Source organism: Eschscholzia californica, unplaced genomic scaffold (genome assembly GCF_041429995.1).
Source record: "Eschscholzia californica isolate CP2 unplaced genomic scaffold, dmEscCali1.0.p SCAF_2, whole genome shotgun sequence".
Lineage (NCBI taxonomy): Eukaryota > Viridiplantae > Streptophyta > Magnoliopsida > Ranunculales > Papaveraceae > Eschscholzia > Eschscholzia californica.
The window spans coordinates 5,046,926-5,070,139 of NW_028238309.1; the positions used below are offsets into that span (position 1 = coordinate 5,046,926).

The window sequence follows — 23,214 nt, forward strand, 5'->3', positions numbered from 1 at the left end:
ATAAACTACTTTATTTATACCAATTTCAGTACGAATTTGCACTTTCATAGGATCGAACTTGGGACCTCCGCATTGGGGAGTAGATGCACTTACCAATTGGGCTACCAGTTGTTAGCCAAAATTAATTTTCTTTTCTAGAACTTCCATTTTGGGTACCATAAATTGTTATTTTCATTTTGGGCCCTAAAGATGACCAAATGACCCAATGACTCTCTAAATATGATCAACTTCCAGTATAGCCCCTCCCCTTCCGTTTGGTTTTAATAAATCTATATTTTCTATTCCGAAGTTGCCCCTTTATTTGGGTGAAGCAAATAGTTAGGGTCCCTAGGTCGTCTATTATGTCATCCCCTCATAATTACTTATGGGAAGTTTTATAGGGTCTCCCCATTTTTGTTAAAAGGCCTCCCCATGAACTATTTCACTTGAGAAATAATCATTGAGGGGGGGGGGGGGGGGGGGGGGGGGGCCTTTTAACAAAAATGAGGGGGCCCTATAAAATCTCTCATTCCTTATAGAGTTAATTCCTATATGGCCCCCTACTTTGTGACCAGCTTCCTTTATGGTCCTCTTTTTTCGTAAATTCAAATATGACCCCCTATTTTCAAGTAAATGTCCTAATTGTCCTTCCTATTTATAATTTTTCAAAATAAAATTAAATACATTCCACCTCATTTCCACCTCACCTCTATCTCCACCTCACCTCTCTCTCTCCACTTTTCTTTCTCTCTTTCTCCACTTTTCTTTCTCTCTCTCCACCTCTCTTTCTCTGTCTCTCTCTTTCAACCTCTCCCTCTTTGTCTTCCCCAGCAAGGTCGCCGGCCGGAAAATTTTCCGGCCGGCGACCTTAAAAAAAAAAAAAACTCTCATCTCTCTCAAAAGATAAAGGTCTGGTTCAACAGATCTGAAGGTCTGTTCCGAGCAGACCCTTCGAAGGTCTACTCGGAACAGACCTTCAGATCTGAAGGTCTGTTCTGTTGAACCAGACCTTCAACAGATTCTGGCGAAGGGTAACCCCTTCGCCGGAATCTTTTGAGAGAGAGAGAGAGATGAGAGTTTTTTTTTTTTTTTTAAGGTCGCCGGCCGGAAAATTTTCCGGCCGGCGAACTTAATCGGAGAAGACAAAGTGAGGTGGAGAGAGAGGGAGGTTAGGTGGAGAGAGGGGTGAGGTGGAGAGAGATAGAGAGAGAGAGAGGTGAGGTGGAGAGAGAGAGAGAGAGGTGAGGTGGAGAGAGAGAGAGAGAGGTGAGGTGGAAATAAATATGTTTTTAATATTTTATTTAAAAATTAGGAAGGGTATTTACGCCATTTACATAAAAATAGGGGGTCATATTTGAATTTACGAAAAAAAAAGGAGCCATAAAGGAAGCTGGTCACAAAGTAGGGGGCCATATAGGATTTAACTCTTACTTATAGTTCGTAATCTTAATTCTACGTCGTAATAGTATTTCCAAGTAACAAAGCTTTATATATTCATCTTAGAAATGTTCAGAACTACAACTCAACACTACAACTCAACGCATAAAACCTCACATTAGGCATTCTCCTTTCGTTGTCGTTATGGTTCGAAAGGTTTAATTGCTCTCCTCTACATAAGCAGGTTTTCTTCCTCGTTTCCTTGGCATATCAAGTGGACTATATTGGTCATCCTTCCATAATGTCGTAGCATTTGATTGCTTGATTAGTTGGGTACTCAAAGTGGTTCTTGAAGTAGCTTTAATCGAGATATTTATTTACTTTAATAGTTGTTTGTTCTGTCATTGAAAATGAGAATTTAAACATACTAACTTTCTTATAATGTTCTTCAAAGATCTCGACTCTTACCCGAAGCGGCCAGTATATTTACTTTAATAGTTGTTTGTTCTGTCAATCTTTAGGGGGCTATTTTAGCGAGTTGATCTGTAGGGGGGCCAAAATGGAATTTATCATATCATAAAATAACTGTTGATATGTACAAAAGGAACTTGACCTACTTCAAATTAGAAGAACATCATAAACAGATCTACTTTTGCTTCTAACTTTTCTGTATATAGCCAGGGCCGACCTTCCTCTGTGTCCTATCTCTCTTGATAGGGCCTACTATAGTAGTATATATCCATAAGTATGCATCACGTCTGCTTCTTTAGATGTCAAGTAACAATCCATGTTAAGAACCTTTGAGCCTAGCTACTGAAGATTCATGGATATTTCTGACTTCTTATAGTTACTCGTCGGTGTGAAAAGCGAGTTCTAATCTTCGAAAGGCTTGAGGGAGCATAGAGTTTAGTCGGTCACTCCTTCAATAGTTGAATTAATTTCCTCCGGTAGGAGAAGCTTTGGTAGGTCTCTAATTCGGTTTCCGTTTCCCCAGAATGAAGCAAGCGAAAGACCCATTATAGCCATGGCAACGACTGAACATGCAGGTGGAACAGCTTGGCTAAGACCTAAAAACTGCGAGGCGAGAAGACCTGCAAGAGTGGAACTTTGCATTCCTGTACATAGAGAGATTGTCCTGCAAACTCCTTCTTCTTGCCTGTCATATAAAGAATTGTATCATCTCAGCTCAGTTGGGCAATTTCGAGTATGAACGAAAATACCAAAACGTATAATCAGCTCTGGTGTCCCCGAGAGACACAGCAAGCTTATAATACGGGCTTTGAAGTCCTTCAGAGACCTGGCAAGCTTTTAGTACGGGCTCTGATGTCCATGAGAGACCCGGCAAGCTTAAAGTATGGGCTCTGATATCCATGAGAGATCCAACAAGCTTATAGTATGGGCTCTGATGTCCGTTGAGAGACGTGAAAGCTTATAATATGGTATCTGATGTCCACAAGGGAGCCCAAACAATTTAAACGAGACAAGTCAAGAAATGCGACCATTACGAGTAAGGTTACCTGAATAATGGGATTTTTGATACCCAATACCCTAATGTAAAAGCAACTGCGTGGAACACAACAACCGGCAGAACCAATTGGAGACCCTTGGTTGACAAAATCTGACTTCGGTTTATTGCGAGAGGACTCCCTATACACAATGAAGTACAAACCATGGCAACGAACGGCATCACTGGTTTAATTACTCTAACAACTGATTTCGCATAAGTATTGAGTACTAGGCCAAGAGTGATCGGAACAAGAACAACCTGCAAAAACCATATAGATCACTATGATCAACAAATCTTAAAAAAATTTCTACAATATAGCCGACAAAACCACTTAAGGAAGCACTTGGTTAGCTACCTGCAATATCGACTTCGACATTGCAATAGCATCGACCGGAACAACAGACCCGATGAGCAATCCAGTGAGGATAGGAGTAACTATAACAGAAGCTATAGTGGTTGAGGTTGTTATAAGAATGCTCAAAGCAACATCTCCGTTACTCAAGGAGCTCGCATAGCTTGAAAGCTGAGCTCCTGCTACACAACTTGTAAGGATGAAACCAGCATAAAACATTGAGGGCATTCCAAATGCATTGGCAACCAATGTTCCTATTATCGGTTTCAGCGCATACTGGGCAAGAAATCCGATAGATAGCGGTAATGGTCTGTATAATACGCTCAAATTAGAACTCAAAACATCAAAAACTAAACACAAAGATAACAAAAGAATTTGGGATTAATCAAAGATAAATTAAGATGATAGACATGAATATATAACCTCTTTAACGCAAGAGCGAAATCCTCGAACGATAGTTGAATTCCAATTGACAACATAATTCCACCAAGGGCAGGTGCATAGTATTCTTTTGATACCCTAGAATGAATAGAACCCATTTTCAATCAAATTTGCCATGAAACTAAAAAGCTCAAACATTGATAGATGGGTTGATAAACCTAATCCATTCAAAAACTAGTATTTTTTATAAGATTATCAGAAGAAGTCTACAAATTCTTTACTTATTCTGTGAAAGGGAACTACTTTTAGCCTAAAAGTGGTTGCATGTTATGAACAAAAACCCTAAAGCTTCTCATGGAGAACTGCCCAAACAAAGATCCTGCCTTAACTAGAACCCAACTAAGAAGAACCTAAATTCTCCCTTAACAAGAACTCAACTAATAAGAAACTCATTTCTAGTTAAGAATTGAGAACAAGGGTATTTCTAGGTTATACTTTTTTGCCTCAGAAAGGGGAAGAACTGGGGAAAGAAAAAGCCCCCAAGTTTAAAAATGTGAGTTTTTTTTCAGATTGTATCCACATTTTGGCGCCAAAAAAAAAACCCTTAACTCAAAATGATAATCCTAAAAGAAAGAATCAAAATTGTTCTTACCAAGTAAAAGTTGGAGGATGAACTAGGGCAAAAACAGCAGTACCAGCAACAATAAATGGAAGAAGTGAAGATAAAACCTGAGAAAAATCTTTCTTCTTTTCTTCTTCATCATCATCTTCTTTAAAACTAACAAAATTTTCCCCAAATGATATCATTGATGTTTCTCCTTCTCTTCTTTGACCTCCCATTCTCCCAATATAAGATGAAGTCGAACATGCAAATACTCCATTAAAATCAATTTTGCTTACATTCTTCTTCAACCTCTGAAAATTCCTCTTTTTCGTTGAAACAACAGAATTCAATTTCAATCTTAAATCAAAATTGGAACAAAACCCAGGATTGACTGGCCTTGATAAACAAACACATGAAATCGAAGTCATTGATTAGTACAAATTGACGAAGCAATTGATTAATGAACTAAAGAGAGAAAGATAAGCTTTTTTTTTAGTGTTTGAGAGATTAGGGTTCAATTGAAATTCGGGAACTTTCTCTGTCTAGAAATTGACTTCTCCATTGAGAAGTTGGGAAAAGTATAGAGAGAGAGAGAGAGAAGAGTCCGAACTGAGAAGAAGTTTGGAGAAGAAGAAAGAAGTTTTTAAGTGAGAGAATAAGATATGAGGCTGAAAATGAAACACTTACGGTTTAGCTTGTATGTTCCTTCCTAGATTTTATTGAAAATATCACTTTCAACAAATAAAAAAAAAAGTTATAGGATGGTGCGGACCAACCTTCCGAGCGGTTAGTGATACTGTCCGCTTTGACACGTCAATGTGAGATTACTTTACAACACACCCTCCCAAGACCACATCATAGTAGAGAGAATCGTGCTGATAACGTGTTATAGGGTGGTGCGGACCAGCCTTCCGGACTGGTAGTGATACTGTCCGCTTTGGCACACCTCGGCCTCACGAATTTAAAAGACCTCACTAGAGAAGGGTGCTTAACCTCTTAAGTGGAGCACCACACTCCTGTCTCCCACCAATGTGGGATTGCTTTACAACAAAAAAAAATTAATTGAAAATATCTAAATATTAGCAGAATTACGTATCTAGTATAACGTGTTTCATTTTAAGTAAAATACTATTAGCTGTGATGAATGGTGATAAAGTGTCTAACATATCTGGTTTCAGACTAGATTTGGTTATGCTTGGGTCATCCAAAATGTTCTCGACTTTGGTTATACTTGGCTAATGAGAGCCTTCACGGGAACAACCCATCTGGTTTGGGGACTAGATTTGGTGACCTTTGTTTGTGGGATTTCCGCCAGCTAAAATGTGGTTTGGGGACCATAAGTTACTTGTCTCTCTGTTTCAGGGAAGGAGAACGTTCGCAACATCTGTCGATCTAAATTGGAGAAATCCTCCTGATCAGAAACTGATATAGTTTGGGGACTTCTCCTAAACCTTTGTCGAGAGAGAGAGAGAAAAAAAATAGTGACGATGTTCCTAGTGGTCAGAAATGGTGGTGTGATGGTGGTGGTGCTAGTGGCGTGGTGGTGCTAATGGTCGGAGGTGTTAGCAGTGTTAGTGGTCGAAAGTGGTGTTGGTTCTAGTAATGTTGATCGGAAGTGGTTGCGACCTTTTCATTAAGGGTTCGTTTGATACTTGGGAAAACAGGGATGAGAAAGCCGTTTTCGCGAGAAAGTTGATTTTTCGCTGTTTGGTTGGACCAAAATGGTGTGAAAACTAATTTCTCGTGGGAAAAGTAGGAAACAAAGTCTGTAACTTTTCCCACCCTCCACATGTGAAAACCGATTTCTCACTTGTCTCTCAAATTGTTGCGCCCCCTCTCCTCCTGTGTTTCTCTCTCCCTCTTTCACTTTCATTTTAGTTTCACACTTTTTTCTCTTTTAAACTCCGTCTCCATCCCTAATTTGTGATTAACACACCGTTTTGACCCACACAAGTGCCCGACAGATCGATTTGGCCCCCAATGACAAAAAAGAATTCAACTTTTTTGGAGCTACCCTTGGGGCCAAAATGGAATTAACCCTAGATAGAAAAACGCCCAATCACCCAACTACCCTAGAGTCTAGAGAGAGAAGGAGATCCAGAGAGAAAGATGAGAGCAGTTGTGGCAGGGGGAAACATAGTTGGGGTATCATGTGCACACTCACTAATAGAAGCAGGTTGGGATGTGGGGTAGCGAGACTGTCACTCACAAGACTCGTATCCTTGATGTGGTGTACATTGCATTGAACAATGAGTTTGTCAAAAGAAATGTCAAATATTGAGTTTCTTCTTCAGATATCTCAACATTAAATGATGTCACAACATTTTGAAATCCAAATTGAGTGTTAGAGCTCTCCAATGCAATACTCAACTTGAAAAACTCAATTTGACACATTGGAATATTTGAGTTTTTAACAAAAAACATTCTCCAATGCAACACTCAATTAGATTCTCAATATGACGTGTCAACTAAAGATGTTGAGATACTCAAAAGAAATCTCAATTGGTCTACATCATCATTTTATATATTAAAATAAGAAACAAGAATAAATCCAAAGTAAATGTTGAGATTTTTTTAGTGTTGCATTGGAGAAGTATTTTGAATTGAGCGTCTAAATAGTGCACCTAGGAAAGAGAAACTCAATTCATACTTGACACATTGGATTAATTGAGTTTTTGTTGAATGTTGCATTGGAGATGCTCTTACATTGGAGAGAAACTCAAAAAATCATAGGTGGCACTTTGAGTTTTTCAAATTGAATGTTGCATTGGAGATGCTCTCAATTGGTCACTCAATATTAAAAGTAAATCTACCCATATAAGAAATGACACCTGAGTTGTTTTTAAGTTTTTAGAGTGTTGCATTTGAGATGTCTTTTAAATTGAGGATCTCAATATTGACAACTAGGAAAGAGAAATTCAATTGAGCCTTGACGAATAGGACATATTGAGTATCTTTTGAGTTTTGCATTGGAGATGCTCTTAACTCAAACTCATATTATATCTTATTGGAATTTATTCAAACTATGCCGGCCATAATTATTTAAACTCGTCAAACAAAAATAAACACTCTGAAACTTAACTTGGAAACTACACCGATAACCACTGAATTTGTCTGACATGGGCACCTATATGTCCTACTACTTAATCGTCGAGGCTAACCTCAAAACTCATTATCCTAGTACCCGTCCTCCGACGAGAAGTAGCCGGCAACAACTGCCCATCTGTGTGTCGTGTGGACTTACAATTTTAGTCCAACACTATGGACCAAGTCAAAGCGACGTGGTGGGCGCCCTTTGTAAAATTGCAACACTTCCCATTTGGATGTTAAAGAGCGCCTATAGCAAACTCTTGGGAGCTTATAGAGATCCTGGTACTGTGGTCTTATAAAGGGAAAGTGTCATTTAAAAAAACCTTTTTTTTTTTTTTTGAGAAATTGATTATTATCTGCATTAGTCATTACAAGACGTTGATACACCATCAAGATGTGATAAACACGATAACCGTCTAAATTAAATCAATAATTAAAACGGCTTAAATACTAAAATTATAGAACCTAATGCATAACAACATAGAACTTAAGCCCCAACAAATTTATTATTATTTATATCTTTACTAATTCAAATTCAATAATCATAGATTCCCCCATTTCTGGAAATCAAACCTGGAACCTCAAGGATTTTGGAGTTTATGTCAACACCATCAACCATTTGGACAACCAAGTATTTGACAAAAATAAAAATAAAAAACAAACCATTTTTGTTATATCCAAATATAAGGTATTTTATGTTCAAGTAACATAATTGGATCCGTCTAATCAACAAGAAACAATTACTGATCAACTCAATGAAAATATGAAGAAGACAGCTTATCCATTAACTTCAATTTCATCATCATAAGATCTGGGTTGCAAGAACAAGGAATCGCTTTCATCAGTAACAAAGAAGAAGGAATTGACTCGTTGAGACTTGCTGAGTTAATTATGTCTTCCGATGATGACGGCGGTTTTTTCTATGGTGGTGGCGGTTTTCAGGTGATGACGGCGGTTTTCCGGCGACGGTTTCCGGCGACAATGACAGTTTTCCGGCGAAAGCGAGAGGGATTTAAATTAGTTTTTTCTTTATGTTTGTGTTATTTAATATTTTGTTGACCTTTAGGGTCCTTTTATTCGTGATCTTTAGGATCCTTTCATCTTTTTTCTATCTTTTTTGTCAGAGTCTAGTCCAAGTTCTCTCACCTCATGAGATACTTTACATTCGAAGTTCTTAGAATTTACTTATGTAACTCTCATGTTGCTGACAGAGAGGAATTACCAATTATCCATGTAAATCAGTGATTTATGAATGAAAAGGGTTTCAATGGTTTCAAAAAAAAAAAACATAATCGGATCCGAAAGTATGAACCGGTACGTGTATATAAAATTTCTCTCATAAGACTTGCTCTGGTAGAACTGCCTATAAATTTCTCCTTCAAAATAACCCCCAAACATTTTGTCTATAAGCAGGTCAAAAACCCATTTAACTTCGATCCATTATGTTGGGCTAGTATGGAAAACTTAAGAGCCGGACTTGATTGCCTTCTTTTAAGACAAAAAGTAATACACTAACTAAATTCTCTCCTCCTCCTCCTCCTCCTCCTCCTGTCCAAGACGTGAGAGCACGACTCGCTCATCGAAACCCTAGAAAATTTTGAGATCTGTAATTACTTGGTCAACTTCTCTCACCCAATTAATAAATCTTTACCTTATGTGTACCGCTTACCTTTACATAAAAAATCCCGAATCATGATCCAACGGTCTCATTTTGTACTATAAATTAAACTTACTCATATACAACCGCACGATTCGAAATAGTAGTAGATTTGTCTTAAAATAGGTAGTACCAAAAGAAATTGTTATTACATATTTAATTTTAGATAACCCCCCAAAGGACTTTATGATTACTTAATTTTGAATTAAGAAAACGCTCTGGTTTTAAAACCATTCCTTCTTCATTTATCTTTGGATTTAGTTTCTCTCCCTAACCCAAAAACAACAACAACTACAAACCCTAAAAAATGGCTGAAACAATCATCAGAGATGATGAAGTTGATATTGTAATAGCAGTTATTCAACCTGATATTTCATCATTCATGGAAAAATGGAGACCATTTTTCTCAAGATTTCATTTAATTATAGTTCAAGATCCTGATCTTCAAACTACTATTCAAATCCCAGATGGGTTTAATCATCATCTTTATACAAAATCTGATATAGACAAACTTCTATCATCTTCTTCTTCATCTCAAATCAAATTCTCTGGTTATGGGTGTCGTTATTTTGGTTATTTAATGTCTAATAACAAATACATTATCTCCATTGATGATGATTGTTTTCCAGCTAAAGATGAAAAAACAGGGTTTTTAATAAACCCCATTGATCAACATCTTATGAATCTTAAAACACCTGCAACTCCATTGTTTTTCAATACCCTTTATGACCCGTATCGAGAAGGCGTTGATTTCGTTCGTGGGTATCCGTTTAGTCTTCGAGAAGGCGTAAAATGTGTATTATCATGTGGGTTATGGTTAAATTTAGCGGATTTAGATGCACCAACACAAGCTCTTATACCAGGAAAGAGAAACGATCGATACGTAGATTGTGTTATGACAGTACCAAAGAAAACATTGATGGCAATAAGTGGGATTAATATGGGTTTCGATAGGGAAGTAATGGGAGTAGTTTGGGGACCTGGTTTGAGATTAGGAGGTGAAGGTAAAGTTAGATGGGAAACAATGGAGGATATTTGGAGTGGAATATGTGGGAAAGTTGTGATTGATCATTTAGGGTTTGGTGTTAAAAGTGGGTTGCCATATGTTTGGAGAAAGGAAAGTGGTGATGCTGTTGAAAGTTTGAAGAAAGAATGGGAAGGAATGAAGTTAATGGAAGAAATGGTACCATTTTTTCAAGAAGTTAAGTTGTCTGAAACTTCAGTTACTGCTGAAGATTGTGTTGTTGAATTGGCTAATTTGATTAAGAAACAATTAGGTTCTTCTAATCCTTTGTTTAATGAAGCTGCTGATTCTATGGTTGAATGGGTTCGCCTTTGGAAGACCGTTCGATCTTCATCTTAATCTCGATCTCGATTTTGAACTTAGTACTAATTCCTAAGAAGTCCTATTTCACCTTTGTGATTTAGTAGTTTTGTTTTGTTTTTAATGTCTAATAAGATCTCATAGAAGATGAGTGAGAGAGAAAAAGAAAAGTACTACTTATAACAAGTTAATGATTTTCTCTTGTTGTTTTATGTTTCAATAAAGATTTTACCTCTTATTTTGATTTAGGTTTTCCTTACTTCCGTTATCGTATCTATTTTTAAGTTATACTTATAGATATAGATGAGACAAACATCAATCAGACATCAAATCAGATACCATGTTTGGGGAATGGATTGAGAAATGCTAATTCCGACAATCACATTCCGTTCCGTTCGCCAAACATGACTTAAGAGAATATACATACTTTTTGGATCATATTAGTTGCTTAATCGAAGTAAATCCTAAATAAACACTTAACTAGAAACGTAATTTTCGGTCATAAGCATTCTATTTGTACAAAATTCATAAGAGAAGTTACCTAAAGAGCAATAACCAGCTTCAAAATGAACAAAGATAGAAGATATTATATTAAAAACACTTAAACACAACAAATCCATACAAACATCATATAGTTTTAGATAGTAGTTAACCCTAAGATTGACATGATAACTACAAGAAGAACGACGAATATGAGTTTCAATTTCATGAAGGAGTCGAAGGAAATCAACCAAAAGCAGGCATCCCCACTATTAAGAAAAAGGCTCAGAAAGGCTAAAACACAGAATTACTTGACTGTTGCTTGAAGAAAGTGAAAGTATATATTGACATTCTCCATCATCTTGACATGGCAAAGGATTCAATCTGCTGCTTCTGTTAATGCCAAAAATCATTACCCTCGGGCTTCTTCACAAGGATTTGATTGTATTCTGGCCTTGATGTCTGCAGAATGAATCAAATAAAACACGTATAAGTACTTGAAATATCATAATAGAACGTAAAAACTACAAGTTACAATATAATATAGAGACCGACAATGAATAGAATATGGATATGCTAATTGATAAATTTCTCTTGGGTTATTCCTTCGTTTGAAATTTAAACAGATAACACTCGAAAAATTCAGTCTAATACACCAGAAAGCGAGAAACTGATTCGAGTTTGAGCTAGAAGCATGGAGTTGGTATTGCAACAATATCAATATACAATGGATAGGTTGTCTGTTCAGAAACACATCGACCAGAGAATTCATATGGGTTCAAAATCTAGCACCTCAGTGATAAGCAAGTACTCCTATTACTTTTCCTCTACATTTGAATAATGTTGCACTAAGTGAGACGGAAACTTTGAAGTTAACAACAAAAACAAATAGGTCAAGTAAAAAATATGAGATCCGTGTCGAGATCTTGGTTATATCTGTCGATTTATGTGTTTATTAAGCATTGAGACTTTATATTATGGTAGTGAAGTAGACAAAAACTATGTTATGTTTTTACGTAATTGATGTAATTTTCCTTACAGAAAAATAGTTAACGCCTTTTACGCATCAACGTGCCGCCTCGCCTTGTGAGAGCAAATCGCCCTTGTGCGTAAAAACGTATTTTAAAACATTATATACGCATGTAAGCATAGAAGATTAAACTTGATCACGAAGTTAGGACTTGGTATAAGCTACACCTTAAGAATCAACCAATGGTAAGTACCATCACTTATACACCGGAAATTCAAAAAACACAATACAATTCGAGTAAAATTTCAACATCTATGGTATGAACTATGAAGTTTATGTCGAAATTCGAGTAAAATCTCGACATAAACTATCTCCCTCTACAATAAAATTTGAACATATACCGTCTCCCTTTATAGTAAAATTTCGACATAAACTATCTCCCTTATATTGCGTTTGTACAAAAAATACATGCTTTAACGAAACATATATGAATATGATACAAAATCTGATAAAAAGATTCAATTAGGGCAATCTACATGACAATTATATAGAATCTTAAGTTCAAAAGAACTTAGATAGAGTTTAGTATGAATTAACAACTCATATATCATAAAAGGGCATTCTGTAAGACAATTATATGAAGCAGAAGTTAGATTCAATTAGGGCAATCTAATATCAAAACCTAAATTCTGAAATCCCCAAATTGGTAATAGCAATGATAAACAAATTGTGATCGAAAATTCAATCAATTGGTGTGATATCAAATGATTCGTTGGAAACCCTGATAATTGAAAGATGTGAAGAAAGACGAACCAGATCTTTGAAGATGAGGAAAGCGACGAGGAAAAAAAGAACGAAGAGAATCTCGAACTCCGCCAATCGGAAGAAATCGAATACGGAATTTACCATCCGAGTTAGTACCGATTCCCTCCTCCTTCTCGGATCTCCACCTCGACCTGGCATTTTTTCCACTGAATTCAACACCGCCGATTCACCACCACCGATTCACAACCAGACAACCACGAAGACGAAATACTGAAACAAGAGAAAGAAAAAACTTTTTCAAATTTCGTAGTACAATTTCGGGTTAATTCCCGTTTAGCCCTCAGCATGTGGTTACCCGTTTGAAACCCCTGATTATCTAACATGTATCTTTGGTCCCCTGACTAACAGTTTATGTTATGCCAACCACTGGTAGCTCAGTTGGTTAGTGCATTTCTCAGCAACGCAGAGGTCTCAGGTTTGATCCACTTGAAGTATAAATCCAGAAATATTGAACTTGGGTTATTATAAGTATATGTTATGTAATAAATTTGGGCTTTAGGCATCTTTCATCTTGTTGGCTTTAGGCCTCTTCCATTTCTTAGTTTAACTTAGACAGTTATCGTGCTTATCACATCTTTGTGATGTACCAATGCCTTATAACGACTAACGTGGAACGTAGTCGATTTCTCAAAAAAAAAAAAAAAAAACAGTTCTTATGATTTTATTTTTCATTTTTCAACATTTGAGTTATGGGTGAGTAACTGTCAGCCAAACCGACCAGAAAGAACTCGACTGAACTAAATCAAATAGTTTTTAGACTTATGAATTAGACTAAGGATCTACAAGTTAGAATTTTTTTTTAATTACCCTAGAAGTAAAAAAAAGTAAAGTAAGAAAATAGGCAAAAAAGAAAATCAGATCCATTACTCGTAGCACATGGTCAATAATTTCTAAGCCTTACCTTTCCCTCTCCTTCATTGTCATTCATTTAAAACATTTCCAAAGATGAACAATATATATAGCTAAACATTAAATATTAAATGCCTCACAAAAAAATATCCTCCTTCCACACTAACTCAAACCCCCCATTCTCTTCCATTCTTCTCAAAGCAAAGAAGCACAAAAACACAAAAGATGTTCTGCTTTGTCTCTTCTTACCCTCACTTTCTTCTCTTTTTCTTTCTCACCATTATCACCATCAACCAAGCCACATTCTCTTATGTAAGTCTCTCTCTCTCTCTCTCTCTCTCTCTCTCTCTCTCTCTCTCTCTCTCTCTCTCTCTCTCTCTCTCTCTCTCTCTCTCTCTCTCTCTCTCTCTCTCTCTCTCTCTCTCTCTCTCTCTCTCATAATATGTATATATATACACACACACACATGTGTGTGTGTGTGAGTGTGATTTTTCTTTTGTTTTTATTGATTGTTATCAAATATGGTGATTCTACTTTCGTTTTTTTGGATGACAAAATTAGGAGTTGGAAAATAACAACACCACAATGGTGCCATTGATTGATGAACAAAGTATGCAGAGTTCATTGATGCTAGATGAGAACCGTAGGAAACTTGGAAGCTTTAGGATATGTGCACTTTGCACTTGTTGTGGTGGCCCTAAGCATATATGTCTCCCATCTCCTTGTTGCTATTCCATCAATTGCAATATTCCTCATCGACCCTTTGGTTTTTGCTCATTCACTCCCAAATCATGTAATTGTTTTGGTTGTCATCTCTAAGTTATTTCAGTTCTTTGGATTGTTACTTTGATTGATTATAATTTAGTAAGTGTGAGTGGAAAAAAGAAAAAAAAAAGGGTGGGGTGGGGTGGGGGGGTACAATATTTGTTGTCATTACTATTATTTTATGTTTTTTGAAAGTTGTATTATTATTATTTTGATATTTTCAATTCATTGATAATATGAAATTTGTCAAAAGAAGAAAGTTGTATTTTGATAAATTGATGAGGGATGTCTTTAATTCTAGTTTTGTGAGTATTCATCATATTAGTATAGGATCATATAAGTTAAAGATTATTTGTTACATATTAGATATAGTTTTAACATATTTGAGTTAGATGGATGACTTTAATTAACAAAGACTTAACTATTATGGGTTTTGTCATTATAGTCTAAAGAACTTAGATATTTAGTGTAGTTTTTGTATACTTTCATTTTTGGTCATTTTCTAGCTACTACAATTTGAGTTTTGTTGAGTATTTTGACCTAGTAGCATAAGAGATTGATAAGATTGAAATTTAATGTGTGTGGGGAGAGGCAAGTGGAGAAATAGCAGGAGGGGCAGGAATTGGTTGAAACATTAAAAACTCTAACCTACTGTCTTCTTTACAATAGAATGTGTGGGGTTATGAAGTTTGGGAGAAGAAAATAACCAGGGAAGGATCTTTGCAGAGAGGACAATTAATATAAATATTTCTTGTTAGGTGTTAGAACTTGTAAAGTAAATTTCTCATTAGCTTAGACGATTACATGAGTTCAAAATAGAGATGAAATTGAAGAGAGTAAAACTGAAATATAACTAACTTCCTAATTAACAATCATATAACTAACATTAGTTTCTTAATAATTTTTTGTAAAGGCACTCTCATATCTTATGAGCACCGCAGCTTTCCTTCTTATCTCGGTTTATTTTCACCTTTCATACACCATCTTCTATACTCTAACATCCCCCTCAAACGAAGGAACGGATAAAGGCATGAGGTTGGATCGAAGAAAGAAGAATTGAGCAGGATGAAGCCCCTCAGAAAAAAAATTTGTTGGTTGAGCTTCAGTGGGGATGTACGTATTTGATAAGAACCTTACCATCAACAACTAAATCACGCACAAAGTGGTAATATATTTCAATGTGTTTGGTTCTTGCGTGAAAGACTAGATTGGAAGCAATAGCCTTTGCACCAACATAGTCACAATACACCAGATATGGCAAAGTAGGAGGGAGCCGAAGCTTAAAGTTCTATCAGTAAGTAAGGTCGTCTTATACTCAGCTTCAGTGGATGATCGAGCCAAAATTGCTGCTTTCTAAAACTCCATGAGACCAAGAACTCTCCAAGAGAATGCAAAAACCAGTTGTGCTTCTCCTCGTATCTCGACATCCTGCCCAATCACAATCAGAGTAAGCCACCAAATTGGATGTATCTCCCTTTGTAATGGTCACTCCACAATCAATAGTAGTGCCCTTCACATATCTCAGAATCTTCTTCAAGAGAAGGAGATGAGAGTCACATGGCTTGTGCATGAATTGAGCTGCATAATTCACAACATAGTACATGTCAGGTCTAGTCATAGTCAAGTATTGGAGACCACCAACTAAAATCCTGTAAAATGTAGGATCAGGAAGTGGAGGCCCATCAATTTTGGGTAGTCTATTTACAGGAGAAACAAGAGTTGAGTTTGCTTTGCAATCTAAGAGATCAGACTTCTTGAGTAGCTCAAAAACATACTTCTTTTGGATCGATAAGAGAGTTGAAGATAATGACTCATAGCCAAGAAAGAAATGCAAAGAACCCAAGTTCTTCATAGCAAATTCCTTGCTAAGATCAGATATAAGATGATCCAAAACAAGATGAACTCCCAGTAAGAATTACATCATCAACATATAATAAGAAAATCAAAACCTCTTGAATGAATATAGAACGATCATGAGCACTTTTATGAAAACCAAGTGATGACAGATATGTGCCAAATCGAGTGACACATGCTCTTGGAGCTTGTTTCAAGCCATAGAGACTCTTGTGAAGCAAGCAAACATGATTTGGTTTAGAAAAATCAATAAAATCTTGAGGTTGCATCATGTAAAATGTTTCTTTCAAAATTCTACGTAGTAATGCATTTGACACATCAAGCTGTTGAACCTTTCATGAAGTAGACACATCATGTGTAAAAATAGTCCTAATAGTGGTTTCTTTCATCACTGGACTTAATAATCCAACCTTTCATGTAGGTGAAAGTCTTTGCCACTAATCTGGCTTTGTACCTCTCTATTTGTCCATTTGATACCACATTAGAACTTTTTAAGCAACATTCCTTCCTTATCAACTTTTGTAGAGGCACCCTCATATCTTATGAGTACCGCAACTTTCCTTCTTATCTCTGTTTAGTTACACCTTTGATACACCATCTTCTATACTCTTAACATTAGAGATACTTGTTAATTAGTATTAAAATAGATTAACAAAAAGTTCTCAACGAAAGCACACTTTACCTATATCCAGTTTACCGTGTGGCAGCGCCCGTGCAACAATGCGGCTAATGAATCATTACTAATTGTAGAATGTAAATCAAGAAAGTGGAACACTGGCACCTGTCGGGAAATAAATGCAATAGTTCGAATGATGATATTCTTCGAAGAAATTAAGGGCTTTTTTTTCATAAATAAAAATTTTAAAAAGCAAAATGAATGTCATGTAAGATTTATATATTTCTAGAGTATGATTTCCTTAATCACTAAATTATAAATTATTGTAGCTAAGCTTTACCGAATATATACTGGTCTATTTCTCTCATCTTCTTCTTGTCCTTTTATTCCGTCATAATTGACTTGAATTAGAATTTATAGTGTTTGATTTTGCCTTCTTTTTGATGATTTTGCCCTTATTTGTGTTGATTTCGGTTTCATTTAACTTAGACTATTCATATTAGACAATGTGAACAAGGGCGGACCTACATGGAGGTTAACCCTGACTGCAGCAAGGGTTAGTTTTCGAATATCTATATTAGGAGGTAGTGTTGTGTATGAAACAACCAGGGTTAGTTCTCAAATAACTATATTAGAAGGTAATGTTTAATAAAGAAAGTAGTGCAGCTCAGTTGATATTGGCCTTGGATGCGTGCATGTTGGGTCATGAGTTTGAATCCCTCCATCCCATTATTTTGTTCCCTATTTTTCTTTTCTTTTACCTTTTTCATTTCTTTTCCAGATTTTTCATTTACATGCTAGCCAGGGCTAGGTGTGGATTCTGGCTCCGTCCTTGAATGTGAAAAGAAAAAAAACGAAAACCTACTTAAGATGGCGTATTTGAGTATGATATACAATTATACATAACTTTTTTTAAGTTGGATTCTCACGAAAAGTTTCAGTCTTTCTTATTTAAGATAGTTGGTATTTGAGTATATATTATTGAGATAAAATTTCACAAAAATGATAGGGAGAAAGAAATTCCAGACGAACTTTAGAAAAAAATTTAATGTGGCTCTCTATGATTGAACGTGAAGGAATATGTTAGGAGCCCCAATTGTTAAAAGTCATATAAGATTTTTTGCTTAGAGTTTGTCAGAAATTTCTTGTTCTCGGCACTATTCAAAGTTTTGTGCTTTTCTTGCTTATTTATGTACCCCATGGTCATATAATCCGTATAGCACTAACTCCAAAATAATATATCCATTTTTTAAGTTTTAACGCTCTCACCCGCCACAAAATTGGGCCAAAGGTCCTATTTTATGCATTATCTTGCGTTCGACATACTCTGCACTACATTGCTTTTTGACAAGTGAAATAAAAGTAGGAAAATATAATCTACCGCTTCAACATTCTTTGATGTCGTTGTCTTGTGGTCCTTTGACTCCTTATTGTCATATAACTCTTCCAAATATGTACAACTCTTGAAGAGGATTTCAAATATCAAATGTGTGACTTAGACTTTTTGGTTTTTTTTGACTAAACAAGACTCAATTACAAGCAACCAACAAGCCGGCACCACTACTTTTTGGAAGCCTAATCCTTGTTCTTAACCTATTCTTTGAAGGTTATGGTTGATAATATATCATACCATTCTTTCTTTGGTCATCACATGATTAAAAAGGAAATCACTTTCCTGGGACACACATCTCATTATCTCATTTTCATTGTAACATGAGAAACCATATACATGGGAAATGGAGTTTAAAGTTGGACTCTCACCATATACATGCATTGACAGAGACTGTCTTCGCAAGTTTCAAAAAGTAAGTAATTGATGAACTTATATAGTCAGAAAAGTCACACGTCAGATTCAAAGTCAAACTCCAACTCGGACAATAAGAGATTCTACTTCACTATATACATGGATTGACTTCACGATTTCCAGAAACTAGTCGATGAAAGTATATGGTCAGAAAGATCCCACATGTATATGATCATCACATGTCAGATTCTGAGTCAAACTCTAGCTGGGACAATAAGAGATTCTACTTCAATATATACATGGATTGACTGCACTATTTTCAGAAAGTAGTAGCATATACAAACTAACCATCTTAAGAAAAACCCAATCAAGAACATACAAAAACAAATAGAATTAATAGAATATGACATATTATTCATGCAAAACCAAGAATCTCTTAAACAAATATCCGGGTTTGTTCATAAAAGGAAAAAAAAAAAAAACTCAGCTTGAGAATCAAGGGTTCGTAGAAAAAAATGTACCAGGAGGTTTAGTCACAGCTGCCAGAATTTCAGTATAACCTATAACCCCAACCAAAGCATTTTCGTCATCATCATCGTTATCGGCTTCAGTTACCCATACATGGGTTGCCCTATGAGACAGCATTTGAGCCATGACTGCAGCTAACGAGCTCGTGACCTTGCACGTTAATGGTGCACTTCTTCCCCTGTACATATTCCTTCCAATGCCAGCCATTGGGCTTGTCGGATTGCTGAAAAACCCGATACTCCTAGTGCTGAACTTCTTGGGCCTTGTTCCGCTAACTCCACCCTCTTCAGTGGCCGAGTAAAGACCAGGAACAGATGGAGCAACATTGTCTTCAACCCCCATTACGAACTGCCCGGCTGAGAGATTTGCTAAAGCCCATGAAGCAGCTAAGTAATCACATTTCCACAATTTCGAAGCTGAGATCTCCCCGAGGATCTTTTTTTGGCCGTCTACTGTGGACTCAACTACGGCTACTGCACATGGGTCTTGGGGAAGTTTTCGGAGTGCTTCAATGGCAGGAGAGGAAGCTTCAATATAGAAGAAATCTGGGTTGATAGCTCCGAGAGAAGAGATGGAGGAGAGAGGAAGTGGAGCTAGAGCACCAAGGCAGCCGATGAGGAAACGAATCACATCTTCTCTCGATAAACAACAAAACTTGTTTTCTCGCAAAATTGGAGTAGATGAGGATGGACGATTTCCACTGTTTGCTAAATTGTTGTTGCTTGGCGTCGGTGGGTTAATGCTCTTTAGCCATTTTCCATTATAAAGAATCGAGAAACGTTTGCTCATGCCTTTCCAACCCACACTCTTGGGCACAAGTAATCGCCTCACTCCTTGTTTCATCATCTCCAATGCATCTATCAATCTAGCATGAAAAATTCAAAGAGATTCAAGATTGGTAACAGATAGACAAAAAGGTAAATTAAAATGAAAAATTGTGTGGCAAAACCCGTGTCAAAAATCAATCTAAATCATTAGAATTTGGTCGAAGTTTCAACGTACAACTTGATAAACTCAAGAAACCACCCTCATAAAGACCAATATACGATACAGTTTGCTATACCTATCCATATATGTTGCTTATCCAAACAAAGCAAAAGAAGGAAAAGAGAAAGAACTTCAAAGAGAAGGAATCACTTTTTAAAAGGTCAGTAAGCCAGAAATTCTACTTATCTTTCATATCCTATATGAAGAAAAAGTAGACAACTTTTTGTATAGCACAAAGGAGAATCGTTATCAATTCGATTTCGCCATCATCACTCATCCACAAATTGTATTTAAGAGTAACTTCTAAAACACTCAAAAGATGACTGAAATATCGAACGGAATTTGTCTGCTTATAACTAAGGATGGTATATGTTTGTTATACAATAAGATACCCGAATTATGCATTCAAACACGAATACGAAGATAGGTCGGAATTAAAGAATCATGACTCCAATCATCTATAACACTACATGAAACACAAGAGAACCTTTGCGATAAAGGAACCACGATTCCTAAATCCTAAGTAAGTTAAAAGAAGAAATTCATGAATTCTTATGATGGGCATCAAGAACAATGGGGATCAACTATAACAAAGCTATCCAAATTCAATCTTCAAATCAAAACAAACAAGACAAAAAGGATAACCAAGAAAAAGCAAACATAAAGAATATTGATTCAACAAAAACAACCAACTTTTAAAAAGTTCAAGATCCCTAAATGAATTCTAAATTTGTATATTTGTTTTTTAAGTGATCTAATCTAGGAAGATAGCTCAATCACAATAAACCCCACTTGGACATAATTATGAACAATCAATTTCATAGATTCAATAAACAATTAAATAAAGCAAACAAACTAATAGAAAAAGTACAAGAAAAAAACCCTAAAATAAAAAAGTTAGAATCCACAAACAACCCAAACTTCAAAAAAAAACCTAGATCACAAGTAATAACAATTCAATAAATAAAACCCATAAAGAATTGATTGATTTTTACCTAGTTCCAGGATCAACCTCCTTCAAGAGTGATTTATTAGGAACAACAAATTCAGAAACAGGGGTTCTCATAGCTTTTTCTTGATCTTCTAAAAATTCATCTCTAGCTAAAAATGAAACAACATCTAATGAATTAATAATCCCAACAAATCTTTGTTGTCTCATTTCTGAATTTTCAACCAAACCCTTTTGTGATTTCTTCTTCCAAACAGTAATTCCACCTTCTGTACAATTCCCAATTGCCATAATTGCTGATTCAACAGTTTCAGTTTCCAAAAATTCAACCATCTCTGGTTTACCCACAGTCAGATCCCCAACAACATGGTATACAAATACAGAAGCCATTATTGAAATCCTAGAGAGAGAAAGAGAAAGAGAGAGATGGGGAGATTTGATTTGATTAATTATTATAAGAGAGAATGAAGGAAAATGAGTAATAAGAGAAAAACACCAATGGGTTTAGGAGGATCTATGAAGTAAGTAATGGATTGAGAAGGTGGGTTTAGAAAATTAGTACTTGGGTTAGGAAGAGGGCTGAGAAAACCAGCCATGGAGATGTTGTAATCCAAGAAATGCCCATGAAAGGTTTCTTCTTCCTCTGTCAAAAAGATGTTGTTCTTAAGAGAGAGAGAAATTGAGATTAGGGGAAAAAGAAAAGGTGGGATTTTTAGATCAAATCCAGGTCTTTCTGTTTCTCTCTCTCCTCCTCTTCTTTGAAGAATCTTGATTTCTGAATGATAGAGAGAGAGAAAGAAAAGAAAAAGGGGGGTATGATTTTGTGTTGTTTTTATATTGGAAAAGATGACAAATTGCCAGATGATAAGAGTTATCAAATGTCTGACAATGAACCCAACCCCTCTTTCTACTGTTTCCCAAGGATTTTTAGGATGACAAAGTCACGTGATTTGCACGTGTTGTAATTTGTGAATTTTTTTTTTTTTTTTTTTTAGAAGAAATCGACTACGATATACGTTAGTCATTACAATTGACTCATCGAGACGATACGATAAGCACGATAACTGCCGAAATAGTACTGGGCATAAAGCTCGACGAATTAATCCAACTATTGTTAATCTGTCTTAAACACCAAATAAAGATTTTTTTTTTGGAAGTCGACTATGATCACCGTTAGTCGTTACATTTGACATCGATACATCAAAGATGTGATAGGCCACTGTTTTGGGGAAAACATTAAAGTTTTCGGGGAAGACGGTGGAAAACAAAAAAAAATTACCAAACACCCCTTTAAAGTCGCCGGAAAAAGTTGCCGGTCGGATGTTGTCGGCGACTTCATCATCTTCTCTCTCTTCTCCCTCTCTTCTCTTATTCTTCTCTCTTTCTTCTCTTGTTCTATCTTTCTTCTCAATGTCTCCGGCGAAGGGGAGGAGCCCCTTCGCCGGAGATGGAGAGGAGAATAAAAAAAAATATTTGTCGCCGGAGATGGTGGAGTCGCCGGAGAAAGGAAGAAGAAGCTGAAAAGGATTTGATTGAGTTAAAGTTAGGTCCGAGCACGTAAATTTAAACCGGGGCACATATTTTGTCTGGTCAGGCCAGTTGGACAGTCGATCTTGGTGTACATTAGGACAGGCGGGCATATTCAGGTCGGGCTAATCACGAGAAGTTGGTGCACACTGCACACTGCCCCCACTGAACGTGAGTTTGCTCGGGCGATTCTGGCGTCGGCCACGACATCATCTTCAATTCTCACGCATATTTCACCACCACCATCCATGGAAATCTCATCTTCAATTCTCACCGAAACAATCCTCAGATTAATAATAATGAACAGAATAATCAACACAAAATGATATCAACATTTTACAACCCTAAGACTAAAAAAGAGTATCTAAGTCTAAGATGAATACCCTAATAAAAGATAGAAAAAAAAGTTAAAGAAGACATAAATCTTTGTAACCACATGAAAACTTTAAAATAAACAAGATTAAGCTTAATAACTAGGTCAAATCTTTCACATTAAATCTAAAATTCGCTAAACATATAGAAATTAAGAGAAAGAAAATAATAAAGCTGCAATCTTTAATTGGATTGACAGAGGAAGAAGATGGGTGTATGTCTGTATGATAAGAAAAAAAATCTCCGGTTGAAGGGATCCGTAAGTGAAGAATATCTACCTTCTTACAAAGTTCATGACTTAAGAAGAAAGAGAAAGAGATACAAGTAGTGTTGTTTTACGAGTCGCGTCGACCGACCCGGATAAGAACGGGTTGAGTCTGGGCCAACTGACCCGGGCTGAGATAGTGTCGGATGAGGCCAACTCGACACTAGCCCAAACCCCGTCCAACCCGGGACCAGGGTCCGCCAGGTCAACCT

General features: G+C 36.3%; 3 protein-coding genes and 1 pseudogene across 4 annotated transcripts; 1 reads left to right on the plus strand and 3 right to left on the minus strand.

Moving 5' to 3' along the window:
* Positions 1–1,910: 1,910 nt before the first annotated feature.
* On the minus strand, positions 1,911–4,930 carry LOC147555529 (putative sodium/metabolite cotransporter BASS3, chloroplastic). The gene is made up of 5 exons (XM_086663145.1): positions 4,249–4,930; positions 3,639–3,734; positions 3,219–3,525; positions 2,874–3,121; positions 1,911–2,512 (listed from the first exon to the last, which is right to left on the minus strand). Exons 1-5 carry the CDS (start codon positions 4,626–4,628, stop codon positions 2,263–2,265), a joined length of 1,281 nt encoding a protein of 426 aa, XP_086519271.1. The 5' UTR covers positions 4,629–4,930; the 3' UTR covers positions 1,911–2,262.
* A 4,209-nt stretch (positions 4,931–9,139) lies between these two features.
* On the plus strand, positions 9,140–10,515 carry LOC147555530 (putative UDP-arabinopyranose mutase 5 pseudogene; annotated as a pseudogene). Its single transcript, XR_015235035.1, has one exon. The product of XR_015235035.1 is annotated as a putative UDP-arabinopyranose mutase 5 pseudogene (transcript).
* A 323-nt stretch (positions 10,516–10,838) lies between these two features.
* LOC147555531 (GRIP/coiled-coil protein) lies at positions 10,839–12,758 on the minus strand. Its single transcript, XM_086663580.1, has 2 exons — positions 12,535–12,758; positions 10,839–11,213 (listed from the first exon to the last, which is right to left on the minus strand). The coding sequence occupies exons 1-2, from the start codon at positions 12,682–12,684 to the stop codon at positions 11,148–11,150; spliced, it is 216 nt and encodes a 71-aa protein (XP_086519706.1). The 5' UTR covers positions 12,685–12,758; the 3' UTR covers positions 10,839–11,147.
* Positions 12,759–18,767: 6,009 nt separating this feature from the next.
* LOC147555532 (CBS domain-containing protein CBSX6-like) lies at positions 18,768–21,740 on the minus strand. The gene is made up of 2 exons (XM_086663151.1): positions 20,885–21,740; positions 18,768–19,767 (listed from the first exon to the last, which is right to left on the minus strand). Exons 1-2 carry the CDS (start codon positions 21,226–21,228, stop codon positions 18,870–18,872), a joined length of 1,242 nt encoding a protein of 413 aa, XP_086519277.1. The 5' UTR covers positions 21,229–21,740; the 3' UTR covers positions 18,768–18,869.
* Between the last annotated feature and the right edge of the window lie 1,474 nt (positions 21,741–23,214).